Source organism: Lissotriton vulgaris, chromosome 3_1 (genome assembly GCF_964263255.1).
Source record: "Lissotriton vulgaris chromosome 3_1, aLisVul1.2, whole genome shotgun sequence".
Lineage (NCBI taxonomy): Eukaryota > Metazoa > Chordata > Amphibia > Caudata > Salamandridae > Lissotriton > Lissotriton vulgaris.
In genome coordinates this window covers 1,247,206,982-1,247,221,710 of record NC_141689.1, presented here as the reverse complement: position 1 = coordinate 1,247,221,710, position 14,729 = coordinate 1,247,206,982, and the positions used below count along the sequence as shown (strand labels likewise).

At 43.4% G+C, this 14,729-nt stretch overlaps 1 protein-coding gene across 3 annotated transcripts in view; it reads right to left on the bottom strand.

The window, feature by feature from the left end:
• Positions 1-14,729, bottom strand: part of LOC147727739 (zinc finger protein 10-like) — a 230,460-nt gene that overhangs the window by 122,579 nt on the left and 93,152 nt on the right. For all 3 annotated transcript variants that reach the window (XM_086961741.1, XM_086961739.1, XM_086961740.1), the window contains 2 exons: positions 2,078-2,188; positions 1,356-1,466 (listed from right to left, as the gene is read on the bottom strand). In XM_086961741.1, coding sequence (XP_086817867.1) covers positions 1,356-1,466; positions 2,078-2,188 — 222 coding nt within the window. The remainder of the gene's footprint in view (positions 1-1,355; positions 1,467-2,077; positions 2,189-14,729) is intronic.

Here is a 14,729-nt window from a genome sequence, read left to right as displayed (position 1 = left end):
AAAGGTATCCTACAGGACAGATAGTTAATCTGCCCCAATATCTCTTCCTTGTGACTAAAGAGCATTTTATATTACTCATTACTGAATAACAGACTTGAGGACTGGCCAGTTGATGAAAAATAAAAACGCATGTTTATAATGTCTTATATTGACATCATGGAACAGCGAGGCTAGAAAACGTTTCTGATTCGAAAAGAGAGTCATTAATTTTTGCAGAGTTAACATGTTGGTGCTGGGTGGATATAGTAGTGCATAGGTAGGTCATCCGTAGCAGTCCCACCATCTATATAACATTCAGTAACTTGTATATATGAGTACTCTGACTCATAGTACTGTAATGTTACTGGTTTTATTACACACACTTCTTCAACTTTATCAAGCATAGTTTACGTCTTCCGTCTTGGGCCTATTCTGTACTCCTGCTACAAATATCGCTTAAAGATTGGTATCGTTTCTTTGACCACTAGCAATGCTCATTCTAACATTTGATTACCAAGTGTAACTTTCGATTAACTTATGAACTACTAGTTTATTGCTGCCAGAATAATTTATTCTTTAAGATGTTTAAAGTTTATAGTTATTCATGAAGTAACCATAATGTTATGTAACTCTGTATGAACTGATCTTTTTTTGGGCTACGTCTTGTGTGCAATAACGAGATGGGGAATCTCTTGTGAATTCAATTACATTGTTTATCAAATTAGCTGCACTTGTCAAATAGCAATATAAATTAGAAGAATAAAATACAAATGGCTGATTTCTTCCACGATTAGGAAAGGGTTTTTTTTAATTACCGAAGTTAGTCATCATTTCTTTGCATTTATTTATTTATTTATAAAGTTGTATATAGGGAGCACAAAACAAAGTAGACCACATGTGGGCTCAACCTTTCTTCCTGTTATGTATGTGCCTTGCACTAAATGCACTTAAACATCAGGCATATGACATTAAAAGCTGGAATTATTTTCACTGGAAACAAATAAAAGCCATTGATTTAAATCAACTTTGCTGCATGCACCCAGATGTGTGCTGTCTACCATGCTCAAACACCAATTTGCCAATGTGATGAAACAAAGAGTATGGTGGAGTTGAAGAGGTCAACTCTTTCCAATGAAATTACATTCATTATCAGTCATAGTCGTCCTATGAAGATAAAGATCCTGGTTAGCAGCTCTGTTAGTTATACAGCTGATATTTGTACATGAAGGAAGACAGAGGTGCTCATTTAACTTAATACAATGCACTTGCCATTCATCTCTGCATTTCACAATCATTTTAATATTTCAATTCACTGAAACATCACAGCCACTGGTACATTTTTGTTACACCTCGGCTTTCCGTGTATTATTTCTTACCTGTGTTACAATCTATGGATTCCCTTCTGTCTGTGCCTTGAAGATAGTTCTGAAATTGTTTGTCATTTTTCATGGTTCCGACGGGAACATCAGAGCAAAAGATCACTTCATCTGTTACGAGAAATCCTAGATTTACACTTGCATAAACTCAGTTTATTTATTTTCGCAAGTCTCATGGGGCCTACCAAGCTTTTCCTAGGAGCAACTGCTCCCATTACTTAACATTAATTTATCAACAATCTATTAATTTGGGAAAATAGGATGGGAGGTGTTTTTAATAATACTGATTTCCATTTGAGCACTACCTCAGGTTTAAACCTTCCCAAATCATCTACATATTTAATCACATGGGAATTAAAGAACACTTAACATACAGGTAATTATCTGCAAACAACTTAACTTAAAATCTGTCTGCCTACAGCTGGACGTAAATTTAACCGAGTTAGGCCTTTGGTCATATTTATCAAACCCATTGGTTCTTGGGTGCTTTAACGTGAATAGACCTAACAAGCATTGAACTGGTACTTAGACTTAACCATCTCCTCTTGGATACCCAGGCATTGTGTGACATGTACAATCTAATTCATGTGCCTGAGCACATGCACAACATATCTGAATGGTTCTTGGGTGCTTTTACTCCAGTGTAAACAAACAATGCATATTTGTTCAGCGATCCCTAAACATTTTGGATTGATAAAATAACTTTTACCCTCAACACTAACCTTCAGAGTGTTTAGTAGGTGACCTCTTCTCAGTGTCTTGAAAGTCAATGGTGCAGACATTCCCTTTCTTTTCTGCTCTCAACGAAAAGACAGAGGTGGCGATCACAGGACCTGTTTTAAAAGTGAAATGTTTGATTTATTTACAGCTTCTTCGATACTGAGCTCAAACTCAGAATTGTTTATAGCCCAATTCAATTGAATAAATAATGTGTATACCTAAAACACTTAGACATCAACACCAACTTACAAAGACTCTATAACAAAAAAAGTGTTTAGATGTTAAACCTTCTTTTTTAACAAATATGAATAAATAGAAGTCTCTCGCTGTTGAAAAACCTGTTTCAACTGCATCTCAAGCATGGTGACACCAGGACACAAACACTGAAAAGTTTAAGCTAGCCCCATAGCTATGAAGCAGCATTATGTGTTATGATTTTAAAAATCCCATTTCATAACCATGAAATTGATAAGGTGTTTTTCGCAAAACTAAAATTAATGTACTAAAGACATATGTATAATATTAACGTGCAGATTTAAAGTGAACACAAATCTTATTTTATTAATACAAATGTAGATACTAGCCACTTTACCTGTACTAGGCTTCAAAGCGGTTTAAAACTAGGGGTGGGCGGAATTGTCGCAAAAAGGGAAGGATGGACTTGAGCACCCAGTGGTATACGTGAGCCGTAAGCTCTTCCCGAGGGAGTTAAAATACGCTACAATTGAGAAGGAGTGTTTGGCGGTTAGATGGGCGGTGGAAAAGTTAGCTTACTATCTGGAGGGACACCCGTTCGACCTTTATACTGACCATGCTCCCCTTTTATGGATGGCACGTAATAAATCAAACAATGCTCGAGTGATGCGGTGGTTCCTGGCCCTTCAGCCCTACACCTTCACTGTTAGACATAGGAAAGGAACTGAGAATGTGAGTGCGGACTACCTCTCCCGACATCCGCTCCCCGATCGGGAGCATCCTAGGGGGGAGGTGTGTAACGGGGTGTACCGGAGGTTACCAGAATGCGGTACGTCCCCACCGCCTACCACTACCATAATGCATCGGGAGAGGAGGGAGTCCGTGGACATGGACCGCAATGTACTTTTACCATACCCCCCTCTCTCTCTTCCCTCCCCACAGGACGTTGAGTCATGTATTGCTGATAGGGCGGAAGAGGAATGGCCCTTTAACTCGTGGAAGGAGGCGGAGTGGGAGGAGCCAGCCTACTATGCATTCCCGTCAAAAGGAGTTGCCTCAGAGACACAGGTGTGCTTGATCACCCGGAGGTCGGAGGAGGAAAGTGTTTGGAGTACGGAGAAGACGGAGAAGACGGAGTCGGGAGGAGAAGACAGCGGGAAGAGTAGGAGATCGGAGGAAGGAGCGGAGAGTACGAGAGGCGGAAGAGAGCGGCGTGTAACATCAGAGGCCGGGGGCGAAGAGGAAGAGAGTCACCTACAGGAAGCAGAGTCGGCGTCTGCTACGGACGGAGAGAAGCCAGGAGGCCACCGTTCCCGCGAGCCGCCCAGCCACTCACCCAGGGGAGGTGTGTGGCTTACACAGGTGCGTGACCGCTTGCGGGGCTTGGTAGACCTTAGAGGTACATTAGGTACAAAACCACGGGAAGCCTAATAGCCCGGTATCCTTTTCCCTGTGCACACTCCCCCACCCTCACGTTAGTGCACCCTTGTATAGTAGAGCACCGGTGACTTCCCTCACTCCAATACCCTGAAACAGAGCCATTGAACAGACATCTCACTGTTCCCTTGTTCTCTCTTTGCCTTCTTGGGGAGAGGCCACACATCCCGCAGCGACGGACACAGAAGAGGAAGAACCGCCCCCTCGAAGTCCTGAAGGGTTCCGCCAGAAGGAGAAGGTCCGCCATCGGAGACGCAGTCGAAGTAGATCCCCTCGACGGCCCACCACCATTCGGAAGAGTTGTACTGATCATTTGTTAGCTGCAATAAAACCTTCCTTAACACGAGCTCGCCTGTTGCCCATATCTGCTCCCCTACCGGCGCCCAGCGTAACAGCATGGTTCTTTGTTTTATGTTCCTTTTGTTACGCAGGCTCCTAGGCAGCGACACTATAGGCCTTGATTGCAGCCCTGATGGTAATATAATGTCGAAAGCATCTTTGCAGCACATGGTCCGGTGCTGCACTTCCGGCTGGGCATCCCTGTGACCTTCATGTGTAATAGCCAGGATGGCAGCTGACACCCTTCCAGTAACTTGCAAAAACAATATGGGCAGGTTCAGTGTCTGACATTTACATTTTTATTCTTATTCCACTGAGTTTCAAATAGCACAAACTTGACCCTGTATTGGGTATCAGAGCGCTTTACATAGCACCAGTTGCATTACATGAGGACACATTCATTTTTGTTAGGCACGGAGAGATTAAGTCATTTGCCCAGAATCACAGGATGTTTAAAAGCGTCACTGCCAAGACACCAACCCAGTTCCCCAGATTGGAGGTCCACCGCCCTAGCTGTGAGGCCAACTACTCTCCCCTATTAGTAGGGTTAATAACCATACTGTATGGGAGGAGCCATAACACTGACATCCAGATCTCAGTTACTTAGCTGTAAGGAGAGAAAATGTGGGCCTTTACAACTACAAGTACTGTTAAAGTCATTCAATATAACTGTGGAAATAGATATTTCAGCGTTTAAACTAAGTGTGGATAAACCAGTTTTCATGCAATGTCAACCGAACTGGAAGGAAGATCAAATCTATCCCCTTCTATCTAGTTTGCTTGACAAAGAGAGCTATTTTCTTCTTTTCACACTAAAGGAAATCACTACAACGAAATGACTGATATATGTGCCACAGCAATAAAAACACAGAGATATTGTTTTTACACATATGCATTCCACATTCAAATATCACTTGAATGGATAAAATGTGTTACCTTCTTCAATTGGAAGATTCCTCTGAGTATGGTAGTCGTTGGGTTGCATTGCCATGGCCAACAATTCACTGCCTATGCACTCTGATGTGGTATTCTGCATTCACAAAAACGAAGAAGCTTCCAGAAGCATAAAGGGCAGGCAAATGCATATATCAATGTTTTGCCATGCAAGAGCACACCCTGACTACCTGGGGGAGGGGCGGGGGGCGTTAAGCTCCTGTACTAACAACACGAAATATGGGACCAACTTAAAAAAAAAAAAGCAGCAGGAGGTTACATCTGAAAATTCTCTAATGCAGCAAAAATGGACAAACAGACAAAACTTCAGAGGAGAGAATGACAAGTAAAACCAAGCATCTAGAATACCATTAAATATGGCTTGAGTAGGTGCGACCCAACGGGGAGGGAGGGAGGGCAGGGGAATTTTGAAGGCATGGTCAATGGGAGGGCGGGGGGAGGCACGGATCACGGGAGGGAGGGCAGGCGGGCGGAGGGAAGAAGGCACCAAAGCACGTTGTGCCTGCTGTAAGAGAACCTCATTAACTAAAATAGTGCTCAGTCTAAACAACAGTGCCGTTTAACACTGGAAGTAAAAGGGACAGTCACCATGGGAGGTGACTAATGAAGAGGAGGTGGTACTAAGGAGGGACTAACAAGCCCATTGACGAATCAGAAGCCAGCATTTAGGACAGACAAAGACCTGCCAATTGCAAAAATGGGTGGAGAGTGGGCAGAGCTTCTATTTACCTACTCCTCTACAATAAGCCTTGCAGAGCAGCACATGCATGCTGGCTCTAGGCTGGACCTAAAAACATTTCCAATGCAACAGATCTCGCATTTGCGAGAGTTTAAGCTATTGGCATTGTTAAATGACAATGCCTGTTATTTATATGTTTTAAAAACAACACATAAATGAAAGGCATTTTCATTTACAATACCAATAGCTCAAACTCTCGTAAATGCGAGACCTATTGCATTGTTAATGCGTGTTTTATCAGAGATTAGTTTTTGGCAACCTCAGAACATGACAACCCTGATTCCTCAGACTCGTGGTAACAATGTTCTACTTTTCACTCAGTCACTCGTGCTTGTTCATTTGGTCTCAGATAGTTACACAGAAGAAACAGTTGAGCGTGTTTACAATAAGAATTTATTGTACAGTTCTTCTAGTATAAAATATATGTGCTGCGACAACTGTTAAACAGTAGCAGAGATATATGATAAGCAATACAGTGAATAAAAAAGGGATAGTACAATTCTACCATTTCGCAATAGCCATGAACATATACATGAATATAAAATGCATTTATAAAATAATGCGCATACTCCTACGATGCCTGTCTACAAATACCTAAGTGTACCTAGCATGTGAGTAGGTGCGAAGGAGCCAAGAATCCCGCTATGATTAGGCAAACCCCATTACCTGAATAATGAGAGTGTGGGACCTTGTCCTGGCCCAGAGTTGGACACCCCGCAAAGGATGGTTAGAGCACTGTCAGCTGGAGCGACTGTATACAGGAGTCTCAGCATTTCTGGTCAGTGTGTCGGCCTGGAAGTCTCAGTTCCCTCTAACTATTGATAGCAAGAGGTGCTGCATTTATACAAAAAGTATAGAGTCCCTTGTGTTAGCCATTGTTGGGTATGAAGATAACGTATGGGATGAACCATTTACATAGAGGTTTATGCAGGTGGATTTTAGCCCCTGACTGGTTTCCTAGAACTCTTATGAATATTTAATCATACTGGATGAGCACATCTAAGATGGCATAGGAGGCAATTGTTCGGGAAAAACGCTCCTTCTGTACCCAAACCACAGTCTAGATAAGGTTCAGCCCTCAATGCCTGTTATTGTGGAGAATAGGGAACTAATGTAGGTGAAAGATTATGCCTATATTAGGGCATCTCAAACCACGCCTATATTTGAGCATCTATGTGAAATATAACAATATCACACCATGGTCCTAAAGAAGCGCAACAGGATCCACTAGAGACAAAGTTTTAGCGTGAAACATGTCGACCTAACCGCATTATCACCTGCACTTACACTCACGGATATGAGAGCAGCAAGATATTTGTTTGAAAGAAAGCCTCCATATCCCTTGCTTTTAATCTTACCACCTGGACCCCGGAATAAAGTTCCATTTCTGGTAACCAAGGGAGTAATTTTAACTCACTCACACAGCTTTTAGAACCACATACCCGTAAGCACAACTGCGGCGTCGCTCCTGAAAAGATCTACGACAAAGAGCCCTCTTGCAGGGCCCATGGGAGACAGCAGCGCCACCCCCACGAGGAGCACATGCCCGATGACGAAGCAAGACACCCGCATGGGTGTGTGAGGGCACTTTCTCCAAAAGGAGTAATTCCCCCCACCTTCATCGGTATCCAACCGTCACTGTGAGTTACATTCACTCACAAATCCTTTTTCAGCAACCAGATTAGGCTGCTCACCTTCTTTCTCCATTAAGAACAGTAACCCCTTAATGATTACTGCATTTGTTACCTCCCATAACGACTGGACTTTTTACTTGTCTTGTTACACGGTCTGCTTTATCTTGGCTATGAGCACTATTTTGTTTAAGGATTTGCCCCTATTCAACCCACTATGCAGCAGCACACTGCCCGCTTTTATTTTTAATGGCGGTCCGCTTTAACTATAGCGGCCACGTTTCTTTCTTTCATTATTTTAACAGTGCGGTCCGCGTTAAGTATAGTGGCTATGCTTACTTATTTATTTTTGTTTGTTTACTAGCGCCCATGTGGCGCTTTCACATTCATGGAGGCCACATCCCTTTCTTTAGACGCAGCTTGTCTAAAGAAAAGGGTGCGGCGTTTATGAATATGAAAGTGCCACATGGGCGCTAGTAAGTAAACATATTTGCAATACAATAGGTCTCGCATTTGCGAGAGTTTACGCTATTGCATTGCCAATAGCTCAAACTCTCGTAAATGCAAGACCTACTGCATTGCAAATGCTTGGTTTGCAAAGAAAGCAGTTTCTCCTCCCCACTTTCCAATCCCCGTCATGGACATGGCCTGTATAAAGGTAAAAAAAACAAATTTTGTCAGAATGGTGTTATTTCAGAATTGAATTTACGTATGCGCTTTTTTGTATGGCGTAAAAAACACAGACATGCCCCTATTTAGCGGATTTTACGGTGTCTTCTTCAACGTTATCCCAATAATCCAGATATTTTCAATCTGTAATGTTGAGGAAGCAGTCCACACAGTTTGGCCATCTGGCCGAGAGCGTGCGCCTCTGCAGCCCTGTCCAAGTGCGCAGCTCAGCGCTATTGTTTACACAGTCACCAGTGATACTGTGCCTCCTATCTCAGGGAGTGAGTCAGGCTAATTCCTCCTTGCAGACCATGTCAAATCTTGCACGCTGCAAGTCCACATTCATTATAATCCCTAATTTCACCGGGTGAGTTCAACGTAAACACCACCACAGTCAGAGGAACTTGTTTCTTGTTCCGCAAATCTGGTTTCTTTTAACCCCTTAAGTGCTGCCTCGGGGCGTTGGCCGACGGCAGCACTACCTCCCCAGTGCTGCGCACGACCATTGGACGTCCATTCAGCACTAGTTCCAATGGACAGCGCAGCACTGGGGAGGGATGTTTACGAGCATCTATGAGGTTAAAGTGTTGTGTGTTCCAAATCATCAGTGAATCTCTATTTTTTGCCGTGAGTGAGCTTGTGCTGGCCTGCAATGTCAGTTGGGGATGCTGTTTTTGCCCTGTGAGGTGGCATCATGAAGGGGGTGGGCTCTATGACTGCCTACATGAGAAGGCCGCACATTGTATGTTAATAATTGAAGTAGCCGTTTAAATTACACACCCTCCGCACATGGAAGAGTCTCTTTGTGTTTAAGTATTGCATGTTATTAACATTGTTTTTATCGACCACGGACTGTCAAAAAGTTGAGTCGGTCCAGCTGCGATTGGCAGCTACAACCTGCAGGCTGCATGCAGGTGGTTGCAATGGGCGCCCTAACCAATGAGCTTCCTTGCAGTCGTGAGCGAAATGAGCAGGTTATTGATTCTGTGCGAGGACTAAAACGGCCACGTTGAATTGAACTGAACAAAGGTTGGGTGGTGTGAAGGGACATACAACTACTGTGGAGCAAAATATGTACACCAAAAAAATCTTCAAACCTGGAAGCCACCCCCCGTTGTCATTTATCGAGGGGCTTCACACCTGGGTCATAGCCCTAGCAGAATTTGTAGGTATACTATGTATTGATACGTCCTCACCCCTTTTTCTTAAGTAATTCTTGAGCCTGTGGACGATTCTGTGGTGAAGCCAGTTGATCGTGGTGGCTGTGAGAAGGCGTGGTGGAATATATATTTTCTACTTAATGGTGAGTAGAGTCCTATCCCTAATACAGTAAGGGTAAACACTGCAATGCCCCTGCAGGAAGATGGCCGCCATTTACAGCGAACACTGTTTTGGTATAATTATGCCCACTGTCAGAGGCAACTTTGAAACATACAGCCTTAAATGGAAATGCTTTCTGATATGTGCAGGTGTGTAGAAAATAACAACGTATAAACATTGGACAGGCAAGTCTGTATTGATAGTTTGATAAATCATGCTGTGTAAATGGTTGTTCTCCATCTAGTCTCAACGAGTGAGGGAATGAATTTGCTAAAGAGCAATATGACTGACACTGTCCCAGCCCTGCTACGCTCGCCAGCCTGGATGAGCTTTCCAAATTTCCCAACAGGCCACTGTGCCTAAACTGTAAAGAAAAGCATTTGCAATGCAATAGGTCTCGCATTTTACGAGAGTTTGAGCTAGTGGCATTGTAAATGACAATGCCTTTTATTTATGTGTTGTTTTTAAAAAGGATAAGTAAAAGGCATTGTCATTTACAATGCCAATAGCATAAACTCTCGCAAATGCGAGACGTATTGCATTGCAAATGCTTGTTTGGACCCTTTATGGGTTGATGAACACCTTTTCAGCCTGTTCTTAGAATACGTACTTTTTTTCCTTTATGGAACACGCTTAATGCATTGTATTTTGATTGAACTAATCATTATTTTCCTGATCAATTATGTAAAAGATTGTTTGAACGAATACAAATAAAATGTATGACTTTGAATAAAAGACTATTTACTAAATTTTGAATTAATAAAACTCTTGAAATCTACAATAACTAATTATTGAATGAACTTAGATATAGACTGTAATTTATATGTATGTGATGATTTGCTCCTGATTCTCAGATTTGGCGTCCAAGGTCCATATGCCTATTGGATGAGATACAGCAGGGATCAACCCTGTGAGCGCGACGATAAACTAAGTTTTATTTAAACTGATTACCGCAACAGCAAATTTTGTAGCAGAGAGACGGTTTAAGTCCGGAGAAGAGGAGTTAGAGTAATGCCCGAGTCCCAAGGTCCAGAAGTTGAAGACTAATGAGGTGCGGTTTTCTGAAAGCGGCTGCTGTATTGGAGATATGAGTATTAATAGGATGATGGGTCGTGAATTGCATTTATTGTTTTCTTTATTGATTGAATTTCGATTACATGTGGTGAATGATTTGGTGAAGTTTCGTTTTTTGTTGTTAAGAAGTTGAAAAGTTTATTGATTTTGGCATAGCCTAAGATCCCAGGATAGAGATATTGAAATAAGTTAAGAAGACACTTACATGGTTTTCTTCTCTGCTAAGATTTTGTGGTGTAGATCGTGAGGTACTTTTGACTATACAATTGAGATAGGAACTATGACAATTTGTTATGACTGTATTAATATTGAATGATGTTGGCAGATCCTAACTGCACAAAGGGTGAAGCTACATTGATTAGGTTTTCTGCTGGTCGAGATTTCATTTGTCTGTGTGATAATTATTTTTGTTTGAAGAGTCAGAAGGTGTAACAACCTTAATATTCCAATTGCTCTGCCTTTTTAATTTTCTTTAGTTGAGTAGACAAATATTTATTTACATTTGTTTTGTGGTAAAATGGGGTGTACAAGAGAAGTTGTAAAGAAGGGTGAACAGCTGCAAGGAGTGAAATCGTACATCATAGTGTGCTGCCCTGAGACTGGTTGGTTAGTGTACTGTTGTGCTGTGATTGGTTTAAAACAAACAGAGCACTGCACTGTGATAGGTCAGTTGTTATTTCTGTTTGAAATCTTTATTTCGACCAATAAGATCATAAAAGATATACATACATCAGAATCATATGAAATTTACACAATACAATAAAACAATGGTTATAAAACTTGGTCTTTGCAATATAAATCAGATTATCCTCAATAATACCTAAAACCAATTACCAACTAAAATTATTAAAAAGGAATTAGAAGTCCAGGTCCAGCTTCAGGAAGTGTGAACGTGCGTGCCACATTGCCGTTAGATATTTTGCCATAGCAAACACTATCTGGGGGGAGAGATCAGTCTTCAGGATTCTATACGCAGGTAAAAAATTTCGAAAGCCCATGTTTTTGAGAAGGGGAATGAGCCAGTATTTACTGATTTTTTGGAAGGGTTTACAGAAACAAAAACACATGCGATTCATTTTCTTGAGGGTGCGCACATGCCGGGCAGCGCTCAGTGGTCGGGGGCAAAGACCGGGAACTTGTAAATGACCTTAAAGGTAGTGTACCATACCGCCACTGCAGAAAAAGTTTCCTGGTTAATGCAGGAGTCATACCATCCAAAACACATTCAAAAGAATAGTAGTCTTTGTTTTGGATGAATAGATTTGTTAGAGAGCCCACCCGCGTTTCATCCAAGGCAGCAATAAGCTTTAGGTCGTAGTAAGCTTTTGATAGTTCCTTACGTGAGATCCTGGTGCTTGCATTTGTCGGGTCAGTCCAGAGTTCTGGTAAACCTAGGGTCTCAAGTGACCTTTTTATGTAGCTTAACCATGGAATAAAGGTAGGATTTGGTACATTTAAAAACTCCTGAAGCTCAGACCTGTATTTAATGAGTTCTTTGCTGCTCCAGAGTCGTCGCCAAGAAGTTAATGGCTTGAGTCCCAATTCATCTGCGATTGGCCTGATATCCAAGGCGAGTCTCAAAGGAAGCAACGGCGTGCTTGAGGGGAGGGCTACCATCTGCCTAATAAATTTATTTTCTGCACACGTCAGTTTTTGGGCAGAGGTGTGACCCCACAGTTCACCCCCGTATGTAACTGCCCCCGGGCCTGTGATTTGTAGATTTGGATGACTGGACCCACTGGGCGGTATGTAGAGTTCTTCACCATCCTTGAGATACCACCCACTTGCTGCACGAGTTTCATGTTGGCTTTAGTCTTGTGCGTTGCCCAGGTCATTTTCTCGTTTAGAGTTACCCCCAGGTACTCAAACGTGGAGACCCTCTCTAATCGGACTGAGCCAAGCATGGGGTTGGGGCGTGTTGAGGGAGTGGGGTTTAGGATCATATATTTTGTTTTTAAGGCGTTGATCTCAAGTCCCCTGTCCGTGCAGAATTCCAGAAAACCATCCAGTACCCTTTGGATTCCCATGGGGGATTTCGACAGCAGCAGGGTGTCGTCCGCAAACATAATGGCGGGCACCCTGCGGCCGCCAATTTGGGGGCATCGATGTCACTGATCCTGGACAGGTGGGAGATTACCCCGTTCACAAAGAGGCGGAACAGGGTCGGTGCGAGCACACAGCCCTGTCTCACCCCTCTGTCAACGGGGAATCTGTCTGGGAGGTCCCCATTCCTACCACACCTGACACGTGCAAAGTTATTCTGATGCAATTTAATTAGGATGGATAGAATATCTGCCGGGACACCTATATCTGCCAAGACACTCCATAATGTTGATCTTGGCACCAAATCGAAGGCGGCTCGCAAGTCCACAAACACAGTGTACAAGCTGCCCCCCTCGATTAGTGCAGTCCTCCAATAAATGAGGTTTAGACGGAATATCTGGTCGATTGTAGATACCCCCCTTCTAAAACCCACCTGATATAGGCTCAGAATAGCACTTTCCTCAAGACAATTCTGGAGCCGATCTAATATAAGCCTCCCAAAAAGCTTCTGGGGACACGTCTATGAGGCTGATGGGCCTGTAATTGGCTGGGAGCAGAGGTGAGCCCTTCTTAAATATAGGAACAACCTCCGCTCCCAGCCAAGTGCAGGGCACATCCATGCCCTTCAGAACCGCATTAAACAATACCAATAGGTAGGGGGTCCATACATCAGGCTCCTGTTTAAACAGGTCACCTGGGAGACCGTCCAACCCCGGCACTTTGCCCAGTGGCAGGCCCGCAATCGCGGCTCTGACCTCCTTTTCTGTAAAGAGGTCCCCCTCTAGATGATTGGTGACAGATGGAGATAAATGACATTTGGCCCCCTTTTCCTCTGTGTAGAGGGACTGGAAGTGTTCCTGCCAAACACTAGGTGCGATGTTGGGTTCTATTGCAGGGGCTAAGACTTCGGACCCCGTGTTGACGATGCGCCAAAACTTACGGGAGTCCCTAGCGGCTAAAGAACTAGAAGGTTCCTCCCATTTATTCTGATCCCATTCCATCAGCATTATTGACCAATTTCTTGTATGCCCGTCTTCTAGTCTGTATCTCTGGTCTACTTTTGCCTCTTTGCCTTACGACATGTGGCATTGTACCATGTGGAGCGGTGAGAGCCAGCACCTTTGCTATAAACCTTGGAAAAAAGATCTGTCGCCAAGGTCCTAACAAGTTCCTCATGTACCAGCCACAATGATTTGTGGGTTTCCCGGGAGCTTGGATCCATTCTAAGGAAACCGACTTTTTCTAATAATGGAATAAGTCTTGTGTAAAGGCTGGATAATTTTTCTCTACTAGTAGCTAATTTTTCCCACCTTACTCTCTTTCTATTGTTTTCTAAGAGGAGGCCTGGATTTGAATTTGCCGCCGCCGTAGCATGGTCCCTACCCTCCTTGCCAGGGATGGCGTAGTCCAATTCTAGGGCGTTATGGTCACTATCTGTTCTGTCTAGCACCCCGAAATCAATAATGTGTTGCCACGAGGACAATTGGACTAGGACGTAGTCTATTCTTGACTCCCTGCCCGCTCTATTAAAAGTATATTTGCTAGGGTTATCAGATTTAGTGCGACCATTACACGCCCTGAGTCCGTGTTTGAGGGTCAGGGCGGTAATCTGGCAAGGGCAAGTGGGGTCCATGCTCTAGGGGGAGGAGCTACCGTTGGGGGAACTAGCCATCTAGCATCCTCCTCTAGTGAGTACCCATCCCGGAGGCCTGCAAGAGGCTCAAAGTGTGAGTTCAGATCCCCACCCACCACGATTTGGATCCCCGTAGGTAATTCATTAAGGAAAGCTGAGAGTTCCTCAATAGTTGTCGATTCTCTTATATATATTTACTGGTCTGGAGTAAACATTTATCAAGACAAGTCTGCGGGAGTTTGTCCATTCGAGCAGCACAGCTAATATGTCTTCTGAAATCAGCGGGAGTCGTGTGGCCTGGCATCCCAAGTGAGTTGCCACCCATACTGCAAGGCCACCAGATGGACGTCCCCTACCCCCCCATTTTGCAGGAATGGAAAATGTCGCAAAACCAAGAGGAGAGTGCTCATCCCTCGCCCAGGTTTCTTGAAAAAGACATATGTCTTTGGAGTCAATTAAGGATATCCAGTCCTGGTGATCCCACTTATTTCCCAGGCCTGCTACATTCCATGATATTATTTTCAGGAAGGGCGGCCTGGGGTTTACGGATAGAATGGGAGAGGGAGCGTGATCGTTTAAATTAACCATGGGCGTTGTTGTTGGAGTCAAAGCTCCTCGTG